The sequence below is a fragment of the Malaclemys terrapin genome, chromosome 1, assembly GCF_027887155.1.
Source record: "Malaclemys terrapin pileata isolate rMalTer1 chromosome 1, rMalTer1.hap1, whole genome shotgun sequence".
In the NCBI taxonomy this organism is placed as follows: Eukaryota; Metazoa; Chordata; order Testudines; family Emydidae; genus Malaclemys; species Malaclemys terrapin.
This window is the reverse complement of record NC_071505.1, coordinates 76,186,804-76,209,078: the sequence shown is the minus strand read 5'-3', so window position 1 is coordinate 76,209,078 and position 22,275 is coordinate 76,186,804. Positions and strand designations below refer to the sequence as shown.

Below are 22,275 nucleotides of genomic sequence, written 5' to 3'. Positions count from 1 at the left end.
CCAACCACTAAAGCACAGCATGTCAGCAGGACTAGCAGAGAGAAGACACATGACAGGGAATGAGGATTTTAACAGAAAAGATGGCAACTGGATGGGTGAATGAGTCAGAAAAAAGAGAGACAGGGGAGAGAGGGGAAAAACAGGAGACAGGAAACAGAAAAGGCCTCCATAAAATATAGAGAAGAGGAAAAGGCAAAGGCACTCAGGCCAGATTCACAAGGTACTTAGGCACTAAAATGCTGAGCATCGCAACCCCGTAACTTTTAGGCACCTAGAAAAATCACAGGAACATACTGTGATTCATTAAGCCTGAGTTAGGCATCTAGGCTCCTATACAATGAACGAGGAGAGAGAGAGGCACCTTGGAATACAATTCACAAAAGCCAGCATGCTAGACAGGGAGATGCCTAGAGGTATCCAATAGAAGATGCCAACATCAAAGGTGTATCATAAACCCCAGCCCTCTAGGCAAGGAGATGCCTAAATCCAGGTTGTAGGGAGGTGTCTCTCTTTGCTAGCGGTTCCCCTCTCTTGGAGTCAGGCAGCTTAGATGCCTAAGCTGCTTCTTGTTAGGCCAGAGCCTCGCTCCACACAAAATAGCTAGAGACTCACCCAGGTTCAATTCTCCCCCTCCTGTAGGGGTGCTATAACTACAGAGCTATGGGATAGTCTGATATGGGGCTCCCTCAGTGTCTTTTACTGAAGTTGTTCCTGTAAGGATAAATATTTGAAGAATGATTGGAGCAGGAGGACTAGCCCAAGGGTCCTCCCACCTCCTGGGTGAATACCCTAACCACCAAGCTATAGTCAGTCGTTCTCTCACTCTGTGACTTTTTAAGTATTTATACACAGTGGAACAGCTTCAAATACTAAAGAGTCTTTGGGAGACAGAGCGAGAGAAAATATGATTCTATAGCCTTGTGATTAGAGCACTCACCTGGGAGGTGGAAGGCCCAGCATCCACTCTCTCTGCTCCAAAGACTCTTTATCCAAAGTAGAACAGCTTCAATAGGAGAGACTGAGGGAGCTTCACACTGGACAATCCTATGGCTCAGCAGTTAGAGCACTCTCCCGAGAGGTGGCAGACCCATGTTCAAATCCTTTCTTCTTCTCTGGCAGGGGGTGGGGAGAAATGAACTCAGATCTCCCACATCCCAGCTGAGTACTCTAACCACTTTGGCTCAAAGTTCATCACCATCATCTTGTACTGAGGCCAGATTTTGAATGGGACCCAATCCGGTAGGCAACCTCTGAGCACTCTTACCAGATTGGGCCCTCCATACAAGGTAGGCAGCTGAATGCCTATCTTCCCTGAATTGCGAATCTGGACACCTAATGTGAGGCAGCAGTGCACATACCTAAGATACCACTTTGATGGATGTTTCATAGAAGTCGAATAGAAAACAGAAAAGACATGAAGTAAACAGAGGAACAATAGCAGAGAATACTGTCTGGGGAAATCATACACAGACTTATATTTTTATCTGAGTTACCAAAATAAGAGTAAACCAAAATCCACTGCCCACCAAACAGTACTCATGTTAGTCACAGACATGAAGCACTGTCTCCAGAAAGCTTGAAGAAAGAAGTCTAGATTTTGGCATATCCACCCTACATGCCTTGCAATTTCATATGCATTACTACATTATAGGTGACCTGTAAAGCTTACTTTGAAAAGTCAGAATGCCCCCTAAGTGAATCTAAACTTATTTTTTATTTACATCTCCCCACAATCACATCCAATTAGCTCTCCTCACACAGAAAGCACCATGCCCCAGCTATGACAGAACCTTGCTAAGGGTACGTCTACACTTACCGGAGGGTCCGGGGGCAGGCAATCGATGTTCTGGGATCGATTTATCGCATCTGGTTTAGACATGATAAATCGATCCCGGATCGATCCCGGAAGTGCTCGCCGTCGACGCTGGTACTCCAGCTCGGCGAGAGGAGTATGCGGCATCGACGGGGGAGCCTCCCTGCCGCGTCTGGACCCACGGTAAGTTCGGACTAAGGTACTTCAAATTCAGCTACGTTATTAACGTAGCTGAATTTGCGTACCTTAGTCCGAAGTGGGGCCTTAGTGGGGACCAGGCCTTAGTGTGACATGCCCTAAATTCTTTAGCACTGCTCTATGTTTTCAGGAAGGCCATCGATTCTGTATATGCCCTACAGTAGGGCATGTAAAATATCTGCAGACCTTTACCCTACATTGTGACAAGAGGGCAAGCTGCTAAGAAAAATTCTTTACAAAATGTCTGAAATGGTGCTAAGTATCAGGGGGTAGCCGTGTTAGTCTGTATCCACAAAAACAACAAGGAGTCTGGTGGCACCTTAAAGACTAACAGATTTGTCTTTAGGGTGCCCTCCAGACTCCTTGTTTTTGAAATGGTGATGTAAGCTAGTAAAATACACTTCCCATTCAGAAACTGTAGCTGCTTATATCTCAAAAATTATCTCTCAAAAGCAAGCAAACAAAAAACTACATACACACGCACACATACGCAGCCTTGTGAGATTGTACAAAAGTAATACAGAGAACTAGAAATATCCAGAATTGTAAGTGTTTGTTATTGTTTGCCTTTGCTCATGCACTGAGGTAGACTCAATTTTGAAATCAGCTACATAAAAAAAGGCAAACTTTTGACTCAGAACATGTGGCTACTATATTCCCATAGAAACACAGATTGCCACATACAAAGCTATGGGAAGTCATTAATTAGTATTTTACTATATGGCTTATAAATAATAAGAAAAAACCCTATTTTATTTTTTACACATTAAATCAAACTAAACTGTAACAATGAAAAATAAAAGCTGATAAGCAACTTGAAATTCCTTTTCTTTGACACTTGAATACAATGTGTGCATGGAAATGAAAATTAGTTTTTTGATGAACATTTTAATTAGCACTGTTTATTCCAGATAGAGTGGGAGGCCTCTATTAGGTCCAATGTTTGGAGCAAAACAAGCCCTATGGTGGAAGTAAGACAGAGAATGTTTTACTAATAATCCTATTTATAGAGTAAGGTAGAATTCTGTTAACATGGTTTCAGCAGTGCCACAGCACTGCCATAATTATATTTTTAAATTAACCTTTTATGGTCACCATTGTTTTCAAAATTGTCTAAAGAAGATTACGCCTATTAATTGCTAAATATACTTTTTCAAACAACATCATCCTAGGAACTCTGCTTTGTCTGGTACAGCTGAAACTGTCCTTTATGGTCCTTTATATACACTCAGGTTCATACTGAAAACTCATAAGAGAACTGTTATTTTGTAAATATCTATGTATTAAATTGCTTGAATAGAAAAAGTTTCCACTTTACCTGTTTTGTGATAGAGAAAGGATATGTAGCAGAGGCAGCCAATAAAAAGAAAATGTTTCCATAGTTGAAATACTATTGTCATCCAAGTATAGTTCTCTTAGCAGAACATGATTTTCCAAGGTAGGGAGCTAAATACAGGAAAGTGATTTTTTGCTATTATTTTTCAAATAAAAATTGATTGCATATAACAACAATTGAATGCTTATCAGTTGCTTTTCTTGACTATATTATTAAATACTATTACAGATATGCTTTGTTACATAGTATGTATAGCATTTTTGATTTATCACATGCTAACATTTTTCTATGCTTTGTGCATAGTCTGAACATTCAATGTATGCCACAGCATTTGAGATTAGCAACATACACAGACTTACTGCTTTCATTCATGCAACGAGGAGATGACTGGGTCTGTGGATGAGGGGAAAGCAGTGGATGTGTTATTCCTTGACTTTAGCAAAGCTTTTGTTACGGTCTCCCACAGTATTCTTGCCAGCAAGTTAAAGAAGTATGGGCTGGATGAATGGACTATAAGGTGGATAGAAAGCTGTCTAGATCATCGGGCTCAACGGGTAGTGATCAATGGCTCCATGTCTAGTTGGCAGCCAGTATCAAGAGGAGTGCCCCAAGGGTCGGTCCTGGGGCCGGTTTTGTTCAATATCTTCATTAATGATCTGGAGGATGGCGTGTATTGCACCCTCAGCAAGTTTGCAGATGACACTAAACTGGGAGGAGTGGTAGATACGCTGGAGGGTAGGGATAGGATACAGAAGAACCTAGACAAATTAGAGGATTGGGCCAAAAGAAACCTGATGAGGTTCAACAAGGACAAGTGCAGAGTCCTGCACTTAGGACGGAAAAATCCTATTCACTGTTACAGACTAGGGACCGAATGGCTAGGAAGCAGTTCTACAGAAAAGGACCTAGGTGTTACAGTGGACAAGAAGCTGGATATGAGTCAACAGTATGCCCTTGTTGCCAAGAAGGCTAACGGCATTTTGGGCTGTATAAGTAGGGGCATTGCCAGGAGATCGAGTGACATGATCATTCCCCTCTATTCGACATTGTTGAGGCCTCATCTGGAGTACTGTGTCCAGTTTTGGGCCCCACACTACAAGAAGGATGTGGAAAAATTGGAAGGAGTCCAGCGGAGGGCAACAAAAATGATTAGGGAGCTGGAGCACATGACTTATGAGGAGAGACTGAGGGAACTGGGATTGTTTAGTGTGCAGAAGAGAAGAATGAGGAGGGATTTGATAACTGCTTTCAACTACCTGAAAGGGGGTTCCAAAGAGGATGGATCTAGACTGTTCTCAGTGGTGGCAGATGACAGAATAAGGAGTAATGGTCTCAAGCTGCAGTGTGGGAGGGTTTAGGTTGGATATTAGGAAAAAAACTTTTTCACTAGGAGGGTGGTGAAGCACTGGAATAGGTTACCTAGGGAGGTGGTAGAATCTCCTTCCTTAGAGGTTTTTAAGGTCAGGCTTGACAAAGCCCTGGCTGGGATGATATAGTTGGGGATTGGTCTTGCTTTGAGCAGGGGGTTGGACTAGATGACCTCCTGAGGTCCCTTCCAACTCTGATATTCTATGATTCTAATGACTGACTATTTATTGACAAGTAGGTTTTGCCTCAGTTTTATACAAAAGCCATTGCCAAGAAAGGTTACTAAATGTACAGGTAGCCATCTAGCGCCTTATTTTTAGAGTTGCAGCCCACAATGATTTAATTCAAGTTGTAGGCAGTTATCACCTATGAAATCATCCCATACTGAATTCTGGAAGAAATATCTCTACTGCATGACTCGTTTTACCTTTAATGATCATAGCAGTTTGACCAACTTAAAAAAAAAATAATTTTGCATACAACAAACTGGAAACTACCCACTATAGTACAAAGAATGGAAATTAAATTACCGAGGGGCGGGGGGATTTTCAAAGGTACAAAGGGTACTGAGACACCAAACTCCCATAGCTGGCCCTTTGTAAATCCCCCCCTCAAGAAAAAAATAATGTGATCAGCATCATGGGCTGTATTACTGGTATCAGAGAAGCATGGTATGAAAAATCATCCCATTTGATTCACGGATATTACCTCACTTAGATTATTTCCTTGTAACTTCAGAATCTGAAGCAGGCCACAATTCTCAATGCCCTCAAGTTGAGTAAGATGATTAAAAGAGCAGTCTATGTGCATGAGAGTTGGCACATCACAAAGACCTTTCGTGCTGATTAACTGATTGTGGTCCACAATTAGTTGCTGGAGATTTTTCAATGACTCTAAACCACCTGAAAAGGAAAACTCATATTTTAACCTGAATTAAATCATAATGCGATTAAAATTGTGTTAGTTTTGAATCTTGAAGCACACTGAGATTGTAACAGGTTCATGTTTTAAAAAATGAACACACTCAGTTTTCTATAAAAGGCTTTACAATGATTTTGAGGTATTTTAAACACTGATTAATTTTATATTCATCCCCATGTGTTTCAAGCATTTTAAACAATCATTTTCAAAAATTGCAAACGTCTGAGTCTATTAACTAAACAAGAAACCAAATTAGCTTAGATTCCCTGTGCACATCACATTGTCAAAGTGTTGTAACAGGACATGCTTCGTGCAATAAAGTACTCTTACAATGCTGTAACTAGACAAATTACTAAATACCAAAGGCAGAGAGCATATTTAGTCAAGGTCCTGTGGTGTCAGCAAAATGCTAGCAGCCATCTTAAAATCTCTACTAAGAGCAAATGCTCAAAAGTTTCAATTTGAAATATTTTAATTAAAGTTTTTTTTAAAAAAGTGACCAGAAATGGTAAGAACTAATCATACCACTATAACACACAGAGGCCAATCAGCAGGGATGTGAATGAGGGCATGCACTGTGCAAGCAAGCGCATTAAAACGAAGTCTTATAAGGAAAGTGAGGTATCTGTAAACATATGTATGTCTTGAACTATAGCTACAACTACCATATTTTTAAAGAGCAATCCTAACAGCTGGTATACAGAGCAAGAATCAGACTATCACATCCCACTCTCGGAGAGTGAGAGTTCTCTCCTGGAGTTGCTCCCAAATCATTCTGTTAGCAGTTTATATGATAGCGCAACAAGACTAGGTTCCTCCCACTACTTTGTGGAACCCAGGGGATCTGAAAGATGGGCAGGCCTTGTACCTCTGTACCAGCTCTGGGCCCATTCACCTCCTCACTTGTTTCTAGAATTGTGGCTCCCTTCAAGAGAGCTCAGAAATGATAGGAATGAATACGGTATAAAAACCTATGGCAGGGGGAGGAGGGAAAGTGAGAAAAATGTAGTACCCTCCCAGTCCTTCTTTCTGTGTAATCTTCACAGAACTGGGAGGTGGTTGAGACAGGCCTTCTCAGACCTACCCCCAACCTTCCCATCCTTCCAGGCACAGAATAGAGATGATCTGTGCAAGTATGGAGCTAGCTTTGTGGTAATCTCCCTGGAGCAACCTGGGCCTTCAAAACTACTGTTTGTCCCAGCCAAAGAAAGGGTTACCACAGGTACAGAGGGTGTATGGAGAAAGAAGAGAAAAGATGAAGGGGGAAAAAACATAGTAAAAATTAAACATCAATATTCATATTACATTAAGAATTTATACAGAATAGGACTTAGGATAATAATAACCGGAAATGGAAAAGAATATCAGATATTAAACTGATACTACACCAAATTTAAAGCAAGTGGTCTGTTACGAGCAGTTTATTTCCCTTCCGAGCTTTAAGAAATTAATTTACTAGCTTTTAATTACTGAAAAAGAATTTCAGATATGCCTGTGACATACTACACCAGACTGAAAGCTGCTTTTCTGGATTTTATTTATTTATTTATCGAGGAAAAAAATTAAAGGGAACTAGCACCATCTAGTGGACTGCGCAGAGTTTCATTTCAGGCATAATACTGAAAACTGACAGCTGCAAGAACTTGCCTCAACATCATTTTTCCATTTTTAAAGCTTTGTACTTCTGTGTAGGAAGGTCAACACGCTTAAAAGACAAGCACTGAATTCAAATCGGTGGCAGACCAGTAGAGGATGTACAAAAGGGACCTCTACAGGAGGTGTGCGTGAATCAAGAGACCAGGATTCTATTTCCAGCTCTGTCACTACCCTACTATGCAATCTTGGAAAGTCACTTAATTTTCTGTGCCTGTTTCCTCATTTATTTAGATCGCAAGCCTTGTGTCTGTCTTGTTTATTTTGTCTGTAAGCTCTTTGGGACAGGGACTGTCGCTCACTGTGTTTGTATAATGCTAAGTACAATGGGGTTCCAATCTACTTCGGGACCTCCTAGTGCTACTGTAATACAAATATGTAATTTGTATATTTACTGGCTGTATTGCAGACATATGCAAGATTAAAACTAACCACAAATGTTAGGTGACTATATATTTTGCACTATGCAGGGTGCAAGGGGAGTGGATGACAGGGGATGGATCACTCTATGATTGCCTGTTCTGTCCATTCCCTCTGAAGCACCTGGCATTGGCCACTGTCAGAGACAGGATACTGGATTAGATGGATCATTGGTCTGACCCAGTATGGCCAATCTTATGTACAAGAACATGTCTTCTATGTTTTGTATAATGTCATGCTTAAATAGTAATGATTTCTTTGAGAGTCTGAATTCTCATGGGCACTGACAAGGCACCAACATAAAACACACGAAGTGATATCAGCTATGGCAGTACATGAAAAAAGGTGTTCTGTAACTACATGCATATGTCTCAATAAAAGAAGCAGAGGTGAAGACTCCTCTATAAGCAGAACTGCTCTTGGTAACGTAAAACAGTGCAGCTGCATGGAGCATCCACTTGCCCACGGCACACCGTTCAGCACACATTGTCCTGACTCAATAAAAGTAACTTTCTTTTTAAAACAGGAAGAAGATGGATGAGGCAAGAGAAGTGAGGTCGTAAGAAGAACAGGAGGAGACGACTGACAAAGAGAGAGGAGGGGTTCTGAGTAAGCTGATGCTCCAATTGGGCATTTCTTAACTTCTAACAAATGGTAAAACCAAGACTGCCTGAAAGGGGGATCCAGGGCTGTGCTTTGTTCTCATTAGCACTGGTAACCTACTGGGTAAAATACACATCCTATGACCTACATAGAGATTCACGGGGGGGGGGGGGGGGGGGGAAGCAGCAGCAGCATACACATGCATTTTCAAAGATGCTGGATCTAGTTATTAACCAAAGATTTGGGAGCTGTGGTGGATAATCACCTGAACATGAGCTCTCAGTGTGATGCTATGGACAAGAGAGTTCATGTGATCCGTGATGCATAAACAGGAGTCTCAAATAGGACTAGAGAGGTTACATTTTGTCTGTATTTGGCACTGCTGGAATACTTGTTCCAAGGAGGATGTTGGTAAACTGGAGAGGATTCAGAGAAGAGCCATAAGAATGATTAATAGATTAGAAAACAAGCCTTCTAGCAATAGCCTCATGGAGCTCAATCTATTCAGCTTAACAAAGAGAAGGTTAATTGGTGCCTCGATCACAGAGAAAGGTATAACATGATCCAATGGCCGGAAGTTGAAGCTAGTCAAATGCAGACTGAAAATAATGAATACGTTTTTAATAATGAGAGTAATTAACCATTTACCAAGGGATGTAGTAGATACGCCATCACTGGCAATTTTAAAATCAAGATTGGATGTTTTTTCTAAAAGCTCTGCTCTAGGAATTATTTTGGGGAAGTTCTATGACCTGTGTTACCCAGCGGACAAGACTAGATGATCACAAAGGTCCCTTCTAGACAAGATTTTTTTTAAATATTTTTCATTAATAAAAGAAATATTTAAATGAACCAGCCCCCTCCCAAGAATATACATATGCTAAAGTTCCTTATGCTCATTGTACAAATGTATAGTCACCCAGGCAGTGAGCATGCTGATTTCAGAGGACATGCTCATTTGCAATAAAGCATTCCCCTCAGCCCCCATTTATTTTATTAACAGCTTCTGCCAACTGCCATTGTTCCCCACTTTTTACTCTGGTGAAAACAAAAGTAATAGTATCTAGGAAACTTCCTGCAACAAGTTAACCTGAATTGCTACAACCATAATATATATAAGCCTTTAAAAAAAAAAATCCATAGATTAGAATAATTTAAAACAGAATGAACTGAATGTAAAAAAGAACGCTACACAGCAGTGCAACTTACAAAATTGCCATGGGACATGCTGCTAGATTTATAGATGGGAGGAGCAAATTAACATCTTAATAAGGACATGAGTACTGAGTAATATCTTCTTTGAAATAAGCCTGTTACAGGATTAAAAATAAACACTACTACATTGGCAACAGTCGTTTTCTATCTTCAACCAAACCAAGTTAAGAATAAATGCACAATACTGATGTTAAATGAATAAAATGCATCATCTTTAATATTTTCTTACCAATTCGAGTGACTTTATTGCAGGACAGTTCAAGATTCCTGAGATCCCTGCAGCCATCTAAGCCACGAAGTGATGCAAGTTGATTTTTATTCAAAATTAAAATGCAGAGATTTTCTAGATTCTCACAATTTATTGTCTGAATATTGTTTTCCTACCACAAAGAAGAAAGCAGATAAAATTAAAGATCATGAATAGAAAAGCATAGACAGTTTTCAGTGAGAGAGGAAAGACAGTCCAGTGTTTGGATAACTAGCCTACGACTTGGCAGACCCAGGCTCAATTCCCTACTCCACCACAGACTTCTTGTGCGCTCTTGGACAAGTCACGTAGTCTCTCTGTTACCCATCTGTAAAAATGAGGATACCACCACTTCCTTACCTCACAGGGGTGTTTGTGAGGATAAATACAAGAAAGACTGAAACACTTTGAGATCTACTAATGAAAATCACAATATTAAGTTAAGCATTATTATGGGTCATTCAAAAATATTGTAAACTTTACTATTGTTAACCATTTTTAGTCTGAGCAGTTAACCAGTATTCGAGGCCTTGAAGAGTGTTTCCATTAAGAGGCAAAACTGATGGTTGAGTTAGGCATCTTTGATGTAATCCTATTTATAAAGAATGTACAGAGAGTCCTATTTCACTGAACACGGTAGGAAGCACACAACAGGAGGCAGTTTCTTTGCTCACATTTCCAAGCTTCTTTCCAACCAGCACTCTGCCTATAAAGCTCTCCTGGCTTTTTTCCCCCCCAGTAGTGCTTCTATTGCTGTCTGCTTGGCTTTCGCTGCCTGCTTCTGACTCACAGACACTTACAGCTCCGCCAAACAACAATGCTCAAGGAATTGTTTTGTGGAAGTTCTATGGCCTGTGTCTTACAGAAGCTCAGACTAGACAATCGCAATGGTTCCTCCTGGACTTGGAATCTGTGAATACTCAGTCCCCTGTGTTGGCATGCAGATGCTAGGAAAAACCCTCAGACCAACTGGCTCAACTCCTACTCAAGCCTTGCCATGCTGGTCTGTGATTTGGGCAGGGTCTTGTGTTGTTTCAGCTTTTACTAAACAAAGGGGCATTTAACTGCTCTGTCATTTTAGTTTGAATGGAAGTCTTCTATCAGATAAGCCAGCACTGCCCGCAGATCAAGCCACCCAACTTCCAGTGAATAGACAGCTAGTGTAATACTATATTTAGAATAACATTTTTAATGCTTAGAAACACCAAGTTTGTGTGTAAAAATACTGGGCAACACTTAGTATAAAACCTCGTCATCTATAAATGTCAGTCAGAGAAAGGTCAACAGGTTAGCTATATATAGATATATATAGATATATAGATAGATAGATCAGGGGTCGGCAACCTTTCAGAAGTGGTGTGCAGAGTCTTCATTTATTCACTCTAATTTAAGGTTTTGCGTTCCAATAATACATTTTAACCTTTTTAGAAGGTCTCTTTTTATAAGTCTAAAATATATAACTAAACTATTGTTGTATGTAAAGTAAATAAGGTTTCAAAATATTTAAGAAGCTTCATTTAAAATTAAATTAAAACGCAGAGCCTTCCAGACCGGTGGCCAGGATGCAGACAGTGTGAGTGCCACTGAAAATCAGCTCACATGCTGCCTTCGGCACGCATGCCATAGGTTGCCTACCCCTGATATAGATATAGATATAAAATCCTCTTACTCCTTTTACGCTGTAATTTGAGGCACCCAAAATTAGTGGACATTTGAAAATTTTCCCCAAGATTATTTTTAATAGGTAGGAAAACTGGGAAAAGAACACAAGAGTCTTGACTCCCAGTGCACTGCTCTAACCACTAGACAATGTTGCCTTAGCTATAACTGACCTTGCCCATTCCTCTCTCAGTTTTGAGAAGGTCACAGCATACACCAAACAGTAATCATTGGGCAAAAAAGAAACATTCAAAACTTTTATACACAATGGGTCTTCTGTTAGTCATTATGCGTGAACTCTCCCAGTGCATTGATATAATCAAAATGCTAAAAACCGAAAAGGTAAAACCATCTATTTCATGTAGATCATCAAGTTCTTTAAATGAGGCACATTTTCTTTAGTCACTTAGGGTACATCTACACTACAGGGGGGAGTCGATTTAAGATACGCAAATTCAGCTACGTGAATAGCGTAGCTCAATTCGACGTATCGCAGCCGACTTACCCCGTTGTGAGGACGGCGGCAAAATCGACTTCTGCGGCTTTCTGTCGGCGGCGCTTACTCCCACCTCCGCTGGTGGAGTAAGAGTGCCGATTCGGGGATCGATTGTCGCGTCCCGTCGGGACGCGATAAATCGATCCCGGAGAGGTCGATTTCTACCCGCCGATTCAGGCGGGTAGTGTAGACCTAGCCTTAGATTTTAAGACACAGCTCCGTGTAAGCAGCAGTGCAGTGCCACCACCTGCAGAAGCAGCACTGGAGAGATTGTGCCTCAGAAATCAGTGCTGGTGCTGCTCCTTGTGCACATGGGCAAGCAATCTGGGCTAGTACACAGGAGTTATGTTCCTAAGGCCTCACCTCCTCCTCCTCCCTCACTTTTAAATGCCCTAGTCACTAAGGGGGAGGGGAGTGGAGCACACAAACTGCTAGGGTGAACAGCATTTGCACAGCCATGCAACAGAGGGAATGAAGATTTATCACTTTCCCTCCATACTCACACTAGGGCCATTCACGACCTAATACCTGGAGACAGGGAAAGAGACTGTGCCTATTTCCTAGTTCTGGAAGTTTCAAATTACCGCACTTTAAAATTATAACAATATATACAGTAGACTAGTATCTCCTTGTGTCCCTTCAACTTTGTCTTTGAGCCAAAAACAAGGAACAAGATTAGGTACTCAGAACTTTAGAAAATCAGGCTGCTTATTAAGTGCATATCCTAACTATGCACTTAGTAGACTAACTTTTGGCAGTTAAAAAAAAAATATTGTCCTATATGTACATACACATATAAACAGATGGATTCAGTTTCATCATATCCTGAATGGCAGAGATGGCAGGCTCACCCCACCTCCATAGAGATAGTAAAATATGCTAGGTACCTCCACATCAATATACTTTAGGCCTTTGCAATTACTGAGTCCTTCCAATGCAGTTAGTCCACAGCGTCTAAGGGTCAATAATTGAAGACTTGAACATTCAGACAACGTGGAGAGACTACAGCCAGGCAAATCTTGAAGTGTAAGTGTCGTAACCTACACACATTCAATGAAAAGGATGTCCATAAGATTGCACTCTAATAGTATTTTTACGTAGCCTTTTTAAAGTATTTTTAAAGTTAAATACCTACTACGTAACATATAATTATATGGATTAAGTCTAGATTCTGAATTTACTGTAAAACACTTATAAAAGACTAAAAGTTTTCTGATCTTCAGCAAAAACATTAACTGATAAATGTTGCTCCCATGATAAAAAAATTGCATAACACTACTTAAGCATCATAAAAACATAGAAATGATTTGCAATAGGGTTGTCAAACAATTACAAAACTGCAATTAATTGCAGTGCTCACTTTATATAATTATTTTTATTACAAATATTTGCACTGTAAAAAAGAAACAAAAATAGTATTTTTCAATTCACCTCATACAAGTACTGTAGTGCAATCTCTTTATCCTGAAAGTGCAACTTACAAATGTAGAATTATTTTTTACATAACTGCACTCAAAAACAAAACAAGTCTACTCAGTCCTACTTCTTGTTCAGCCAAATCGCTAAGACAAACAATTTTGTTTACATTTATGGGAGATAATAGTGCCCACTTCTTATTTACAATGTCACCTGAAAGTGAGAACAGGCATTTGCATGGCACTTTTGTAACCAGCATTGCACGATATTTACGTGCCAGATATGCTAAACATTCGTATGCCCCTTTACGCTTTGGCCACCATTCCAGAGAATAGTGCAGATATTTGTAATACAAAATAATAATTACAAAACACTGCACACTTTGTATTCTGTGATGCAACTGAAATCAATATATTTGAAAATGTAGAAAAAATATCTACAAATATTTATAATAAATTTCAATTGGTATTCTATTATTAACTGTGCGATTCAAACTGCAATTAATCATGATTAATTTTTTAACTGAGTTAATTTGTTTTGAGATAATCGTTTGAGTTAAATGCAATTAATTGAAAGCCGTAATTTGTAACTGATAGTGGAAAAAATTGGTAAAACTATAAAAAAGTGATTTGATTTTGATGTCCATTTCAAACATAAGTGCTTCACTACTAATAATGTATAATGTGAATGAATAGAAGATTAATGAGACAGCAAAACAGAAGTCAATGGGGTTTTGTCTCATTTATAATGTCAACAGATTAGAAGTGTACATAATCTTACCATAATAGAAGTGAGAAGAATCATCGCTAAACTAAATACCATATATATTAGGATTAATAATGGTATGTTGATACCAATCAGATGACCACAGTACAAATATGTGCCAGCCTCTTTTGCATTAAAATAAACTGTTCTGCAGATCTGGGCCGTTTTATTAGTGTGAACCATATTTCAATAGAGACATTGTTTTATGCACCACTTCCTATCCCAGTCACAGAACATCCTTGTTTCAATAAATCAATTACTTATATGGAAAGATAATGTAATTTCAGCTGTGACTTAATGCAGTTTAGCAGCTGAAAACAAAGAATCAGCACCATGAGCAGGATTTCCAAAAGCACTTGACATTGGCCTCATTCTTTTCCCTTTGAAGAAGTCAATGGAAAAACCAATTATTAGGCCAACACTGACAGTTTTGAAAATTCCACCTCCCATGACTAGTCAGCTCTCATGTAAATCACTGCTTAAGAATTACTTACAGTATTTAGTTACCTGTTGGAGGGCATTCCAAGGGCCACATTGAATAATCATTTCTACACTTAATGGGGGCATCTTGCTTTCTGAGGTTTTTCTTGGTCTGCTTCTTTTAACTACTTTCTTTCTTTGGTTTTCCCTATAAATTTTAGACCAGGGTTTACACATCGTCATCCAAGTTAGCCTCTTCTTTTCAACATTATCAGGTAGCGTTAGTGGCCTCTCAAAATACTTAATTACACTCTCGCTTTTGTCCCAATCCTCAGCAACTTCCTCCTGAATTTTCTTCATCACAACCTCTGCTGTTTTAACTGTTTCAAACTTACAAGATTGCACTTTGTGTTCACTGTTCCTGTTATCTGGCTGGACCTCCAAATTCCACTGACTATTGTGCATACTGTTTTCCTTATTTGAGATTGCATCATTAGCTACAAGAACAATGGCTTCTCTATCCATAGTTTGTAGGGAACTTTTTCCTGTATGTGTCATCACATACCCATCTTCATTTTCTTTACTTTTATCATGAGACTCTTCTTTCTTCTCAGAGCTCGGTGGTGTCTGTTTTCTGTCTTTTGTATTCTCTGAATTATTTGCCTCTTGTATCTTTCCAACATGTTTTTCTTCTTGTTTCTCTTCCTCTTCTCTTATTTCTAGTATCTGTTTCTTCTGCTCCTTTTCCTGTTCTCTTAGGTCTTTTATATTTTCTCTCTCTCTTTCTTCCTTTGTTATTTTTGTGTCTTTGTCTCTATTTTCAGCCACTGCATTTATTGCTATTTTCTCTTTTTGTTTTGCTCCTTGTTGCCCTCTTGGTCCTTCTAACTGAAGGCTTTTTTCTCGTTCAAGCCGGAGATTTTCTTTCTTCTTTTCATATTCCTCACGCCTCCTCACCTGTTCCATATGTGCTAGTCTTTCTATTTCTTCTTGTCTCTTTCTCGACTCCTCTTCTTTTTGCTTCCTTTCCTGCATCCGTCTCCTCATTTTTTCTTCCTTTTCTCTCTTTTCTCTCTCCATTTTTTGTTGCAGTTCCTTCTTCCTTTTAATTTTCGCTTTCCATTCTTTTAAGATAGGAGCATATTTTCTGTACACGATAAATGCTCTAAATCTAGCTTGGATTTTAACAGCTGCTTTATTCCACTGCTCTGCCAAGTGTTCTCTTTCTTTTGCTTTCTGCTCTTCAAAGGCCCTTTTCTCCTCTTCTATTTGCAACTGTAGTCTTTTGATCAATTCCTGTGCCAAAACAATAGAAATACATTTTATTCAGCATCTGAATTACTGAAATCTTCCTTAAGATGTAATTATAATATGTGAAACAAGATAGACAGATTTATTCTTAAATGTTATTTTACTTTCTGCTAATATGGTTTCTTCTTCATTTCTTCAGGTAAGTCTGGACACAGGATTGTCTTCTTATCAATACATGGAGACAAACTCCAGTTTGTAAAGTTGGCCAAAGGTTTTGCTTAGCTGGCGAACCTGAGAGCTATTTGCAGCTGCTCAAACAAGAAGAGAAATGGACTGCTCAGCCAGAGAAGGGCTGCTTTCACAAATTTCAAAAACTTTTTTCTTTTTTAAAACCACACACAGGTGCCTGTCTTAACACATATGGCATAAATCATTCAATTTGATTGTGTTTTCCTACATAACAATGAAAGTATCTTTCGAGCATATTCTAATAACATTCAAATACTTTTTGACAAAAATTCACATGTACAAATTACCTCATGTTGCCTAAACTTCTCTCTCCAAACTTCCTTTTCTTTCAGTAACTCATCTTCCATCATAGCTTGTTGCTGCTGTATAACAAATAACCTTATATCAATTATTTTAATACATTTCATTGTATAACTCACTAAAATCATAGCTGACTATAAAAATAGCATTCTCCAAAAATCCACTTATTTTGTGTTGATACCTGAAATATAATAAGCAGTCAGGTTGGTTGGATCAGAAAAAAACAAACAGTAGCTAAAAACTCAAATTCAGTGTCACCCATTTGGTCAAGCATGGCTCCAGAAAAGCAGCAAACAGCATTGGAAACAGCATGAAGAAGAGAGAAGAGTAAGCTTGGGAAAACGGGGGGAGGGAGGGGGGAGGAGTTACCCCTTTCCCCCAGCCCCACAGACAAGGAAGGGTAGGCACAGGCAAATTACACAGAAGGGGACAGTGAAAAGAAGGGGAATTAGTGTCCCCTGCCCCAGGTACTTCCACCCACAGGCAGGCTGTGTAGGCAGGATGGCTCCAGGGGCACGGAGAAGGGTGAGCTCAGGAAAACAGGGGAGCTGTTCACCACCACCAGGTGTTAGGGAACTGCAGGCACAGGCAAATTAAACAGAAAAGGGACAGTGCAAGGAAGGGGAACTAGCATCCCCTACCCCAGGTTCTTTCACCCCCAGGCAGGCTGGAAACTGCAACCAGGGAGGGTGAATTTGCAAACGAGGTGAAGCAGTTTCCATTAAGGGCAGCAACACAAGGTGGAATTAGGTGGCATCACGCACTGTGGTTCAAGGGCATAACACCAAGGGCACCAGGGGTTTGTCCATACCGCAACAAGCCTGAAAAGGGCCCCGGACACATAATTGTATTTGCTGGGCATTTAATAATGGTGGTTGTTTAAGATGCCTACCGCCGGCAACTTTATTTCAACAAGGCTATGCCAATGGGCTCTTCAGTATCCTGTGCAGCTTTTCAGAAATTTAGTTCAGTGTTGCACTGGGCAGTGGTGCAGTCAGTGGGACTAAACCAAACAGTGCATTATTTGCACAATTTTTGTTCACAGAGCGAGCTGGGCCAAATGAGTGTTTTCACCTGTTGGGACACATTTTCAGGTCCTGGCTAAATAGTTGGGGAAACCCCTAGCGAAGGACAAAACAGAAGCCCCCTTTCACGACATTAACCTACCTGGGCTTTGAGCTGAACTCTGCTTGCAGGGTTGTTGCCCCGGGGCAAGCTTTTTGTGCCCGGCTGGCAGCGGCACCAGGTGGCATAGCCAGACCACACAATTACATATGAGTCACTACACAGATGTAGTAAGACTTGGAAAAGTTTTCTAAGTCAATTTAAGGAGGTATCATTGTGGAGATACAAATGGTTATTAATTTGGGTCTAATATACGGGTGTGCCTTTGGTGCGACAACATGGCAATGGTACAGGTTATCAATCGCCAAAATTCCGGATCGCACAGGATTGGAAAGTTGGCAAGGGCATTTGTTCTCCAATGCTTAACCTTGAACATCTGTTTTTTCTTCCAAGCACATGCCAGGCATGGATAATGGCATAGCAGATGCCTTGTCTCATTTCTAGTTTGCCACGAGCTCTCTGGAACCTCGGAATGTCATGTGGTTGGCGAAATGCAGATTTTTGGCTCTAACTTACAAGTTGTTTATTTTGTTTTCTTTTAAGGATTCCTCTCAATACAAGGATCCAGAGAATGGGTCGCCTATGCGGCCCTCCATTAAGGGTGTTTGCTGCAGTACCAGGTCAAGGACAATGCAGCTGCTGGTGTCCCTTGACGATTACACATGGGACAATGGGTTCTTTCTCCCCGGTAGGGCTGCTAGCCAAGAGGCCATTTGCAGATGTCTGGGAACCCGGCGGGGTTGGGGGGAAGCAGCCAAGCAAATGGCTGGCGCCTCCTTGTGGCGGATGTTCAGTGCAGGTACTCCATAGGGAAGGCAGCCAGTGACCAGATAAATGGCCTCGTAAAGGACTTAAAAGGAGGTACTGGATAAAGAAACAGAATGAGGGAGGTGGTTCAGGGACTCCCATGACCGGTATGGCAGGGAGCCAACCCTCCCCCACCCCCCCAACCCCCGTTCTCATAGCCCTCCTTAAGCCTCTTGAGATGCTGGTGGATGGTAAGGTCCAAGCTATGGGTCGGCTGAAGGACCTGGATAGAAACAAAGGGTGGCTGGTGAAAGCCCCAGAGAATTGATTTGAATAACCATGGATTTGCCTGCTCTGTACACTTTATCTGCCGGGTAGTCCCAGACATCTATATAATAAAGTTGCGGCCTGATTAAAACCATAACAAGTCTCCTGTCCTTCTTGCGGTATACCCAGACAAACAAAACCAAGTCAGAAACTTGGTACTTTACCCAAATAACTGCCATCTTGTTCTTCAAAATCTTCAATCTATTACTGAAAATTAAAAAAAGGTCTATCCTTATGGGTCATGAAGAGATCCTTCAAAATGCAGACAGGCTAACTGATACAATGATGTCTAAGTCTGAAACAACTGCTCTGATAGAAGTGTGAACTACCCCCATTAGAATACTGTATAACTCTGAAGTTCATAAGCTCTTTGAAGGAGGAACAGTGTCTCCTATGGCTACATGAAAATTTTACACCAAAACGGTTTTGATGGAAAACTGGGGTTTCGATGAAATTAAATTTTTCACAGTAAACTTCCATAGAAAATTGTGATTTTTCATCAAAAAAGCAGATTCCTCAGTACCAAAATATTTCAGCCTGAATATTTAGACTGAAAACTAAAAAAAGAAAAAAAAAAGAAATCTGATATCTGAATCAGGTGCTTCATGGGAGTTGTAATTCATTTTTCTTATGCCCTCATTCTTCTCTATGGCCTGAGATTCCCAGCCAGACTATATCTTCCATGATGCAACCATTTCACTTCACTATGAGGGAATTCTGGTGCATCAGGCAGATGTAATCTGACCAAGGAGAATGGCATAAAGAAGAGAACTGGAGCACAAGAAACCAGAACTACAAATCCCAAGAGGCACCACAGAAATGTTTGGCTTTCAGCCAAAATATTTTGTTTGGGATTTTTCACCAAAAAGTTAAAATTTTCCATGAAAAGGACCTTTTTATGAGTTGCTCGAGTACCATCTTGTTTCTGTTCAGCATCTAGCACTTTGGGGTTCCATTCTTGTCCAAGGATTTTGGCTGGTACCATACTACAAATACTTACTAATAATGATAAAGCCTAATTATCACAATTTAAATATCAGCTTTGTTAAGTAGTTCACAGCTTATCAAAGTAGGGAAGAGAGACAATCATAATACAAAGATCTACATGATCTATTCTCAGCAGTATTTCTTTTTGGAACCAGAAGTGTGGGGATGTGCACACATTTGAGAGGGTACTGTTTTCCCTCTCTTCAGCATTGATCTTTATGTTCAAGTAGTCCAGATAAATAAAGGGGTGTGTTATAAATATCTTTGTTAAAACGTTACCTTATGAAGCATCTCTAACTTCATCCTTTCAGCCTCAAATTCCTCCAGATACAGTTGCCTTCTTTTCTTTTCCTCTTCATTTTGTTTTTCCTCTATTTCCCTCTCAGCTTTCAGCTTTTTCCTTTTCTGGTCTTCAAGTTCTTTTTGTCGCTCCTCCCACAGCTCAAATTCTTGCCTGCACCTTTCCTCTACTTCATGGTAAGTAAAGCTAATGGTCATGTCACCATTATCTACAAGAATTTAGGCAAACACACCTTTTAACTAAAAGTCTGAGCTCATAGTAATTACTTATCTGAAATCATGAAATAATTTAATGGATTGAAAAGAAAACAATACGAGTAAGATTCTGTGTTTGTACAGCCTATAACTTGAAGCCCTAGAGAGGAGGAGTTGCTCCAGGGGCTGAAAAAGTGCTATGAGCAGAACATGGCAGCCTGTGGAGCTGCTCTAAATTACAGCAACCTATTATGGGCTGCCTACAAGAGCTGGCACTGCACAAAATGCCCAGTTTTATAGGCCTACGCTCTCCAGCCTAAGGATCTGCTACAAACATACATGCCCACTACACCAGGATTTGTAAGGAGGTCTGTGTAGGACTGTTTAGGGCAGTCCTATACATGCAGGCACCAGGGCAATTTTCCCTTAGCCACATAGGGGCTTTTATGGCCCCTGTATTCTACCAGTGTAGAATACAGAGGCCATATTGGATGGTGACATTTAAAGTGAATAGTCTATAAAGCAAATGCTCAGTGGCCACAATCGAGTTTCCATTTGTGTTCATACTATGTTTTGCATGGAGAAACAAGAGAACTGACACATACATAGTTTATTTGCACTCAATTTGGGCATTTAAATTGGATCTATGTATGCAAAAAAAACCCAGCACGTTCAGATTGTGTGAATTCAGACCAAAGCCACATTCTGCAAATGCTGCCCTTAATGTCAAAAAAACTGAAATTAACAAATATTAAGATCGATACATTTGGCCCAGTTGCTGATTTGGGAACCTTTTAAGTATGCTTAGCCAATCAGCAAATGAAATTAGCTAATAAATTATATTACTTAAGTCATTTGTGTATAATACCATTTGAAATAAACTCATTATTAAGACTTTAGATATAAAAGAATAAGAAGTTAAGATCCCGTTCCTACAGCTGGATAAATGCAGGCATCTGCCTAAGTAGCTCCGGTTCCAGAATCAGGTTCTAAATCCCATCGTAACAGAGGCGCTGTCTTTCTGAGTTGCCAGGGGGTGCTTGACCGCCACTCCACCCCAGGCCCCGCCCCCACTCCACCCCTTTCCCCAAACCTCCACCCCGCCCTGCCTCTTTCTGACCCCCCAACTCTTCCTGCCCCCGCTCCGCCTCTTCTCAACATGTTCCGCCCCCTCCCCCGAGCGTGTGCCACCCTAGCTCCTCCCCCTTCCCCCCAAGCACCTCCTGCATGCTGCCAACAGCTGATCTGCGGCGGGTGGGAGGCGCGGGAGGGGAAGGGAAGGAGCTGATCAGGGGAGGGAGGCTGCCAGTGAGTGCTGAGCACCCACTATTTTTTTTTTTTGATGGTGCTCCAGCCCCGGAGCACCCACAGAATTGACACCTATGTATTGTAATATATATTGTACTGGACTGCCATAACTATTCTCATCAAAAGAACAGAGCAGAAGAAATATTTTATACAGTGATATGAGTATTGCACTAAATAGCAGCACAAATAAACTAATATTAAGTTTGTTTACCTGTGACAGAGCACTCATCAGCAACCACTCTGCAAGTTACATCTTCATTGATGGGTTGACTATTACTATCAGAAGTTGCTCTGCTCTGCAATTCTTCATTTTCTATTTCAGTCACTATCTGTATAAAACCAAACACATTCTCATGATGAAATGAAATGGGATGAAGCTATAACAATCCAAGCAGAACATTTCAGATAAAGACTTTGGATCAGGGACTTCATTTTCATTGTCCAGAGTTTAGCAATCTGGGGGGTTCTGATCCCTGACTGCAGCCCCTAGGCACCAGTGTCACACAAATATATTTAAAATTAGAATGTTATTTTTTAGGGTAAGGAATATTTGGAGCAGTTCCCAAAAGATTGTAGTGCTTTCTTATATTTTGTATATTGAAAGGGAAATTGTCAATATATATATTTTTTTAAGAAGTTGCACAAGTAAATGCAAGTACTATATGTATAAATTAATTCTATTATGGCAATAAATACGTGAAATTGATCACACAGGGAAACTGAAAAAACATTATTTGAAAACAATACTGCATGGATCACATCTTCTTATTTTTCTTCCCTTGTTCTTCACTGCCAAGAGTTGATCTATTCCTGCTACGTATTGATCATCTGCATAGTGTATGTATAGTTCTACATTTGTGATATAACAACCATCACAGTAAATAATTGTGCTGTCACAAACAGGATGTTCACAAGAAAGTGATCTCTTAATGTAATTAAACTTCATATTTTATACA

The 22,275-nt window shown here is 40.2% G+C and overlaps 1 protein-coding gene across 1 annotated transcript in view; it reads right to left on the bottom strand.

The window, feature by feature from the left end:
- Positions 1–22,275, bottom strand: part of LRRIQ1 (leucine rich repeats and IQ motif containing 1) — a 165,860-nt gene that overhangs the window by 129,991 nt on the left and 13,594 nt on the right. Inside the window, exons 5-12 of the mRNA XM_054027505.1 lie at positions 21,531–21,648; positions 19,796–20,025; positions 16,318–16,392; positions 14,618–15,826; positions 12,817–12,969; positions 9,757–9,907; positions 5,424–5,617; positions 3,330–3,457 (exon numbers count right to left, since the gene is read on the bottom strand). Of these exons, the coding sequence (XP_053883480.1) occupies positions 3,330–3,457; positions 5,424–5,617; positions 9,757–9,907; positions 12,817–12,969; positions 14,618–15,826; positions 16,318–16,392; positions 19,796–20,025; positions 21,531–21,648 (2,258 nt within the window). The remainder of the gene's footprint in view (positions 1–3,329; positions 3,458–5,423; positions 5,618–9,756; positions 9,908–12,816; positions 12,970–14,617; positions 15,827–16,317; positions 16,393–19,795; positions 20,026–21,530; positions 21,649–22,275) is intronic.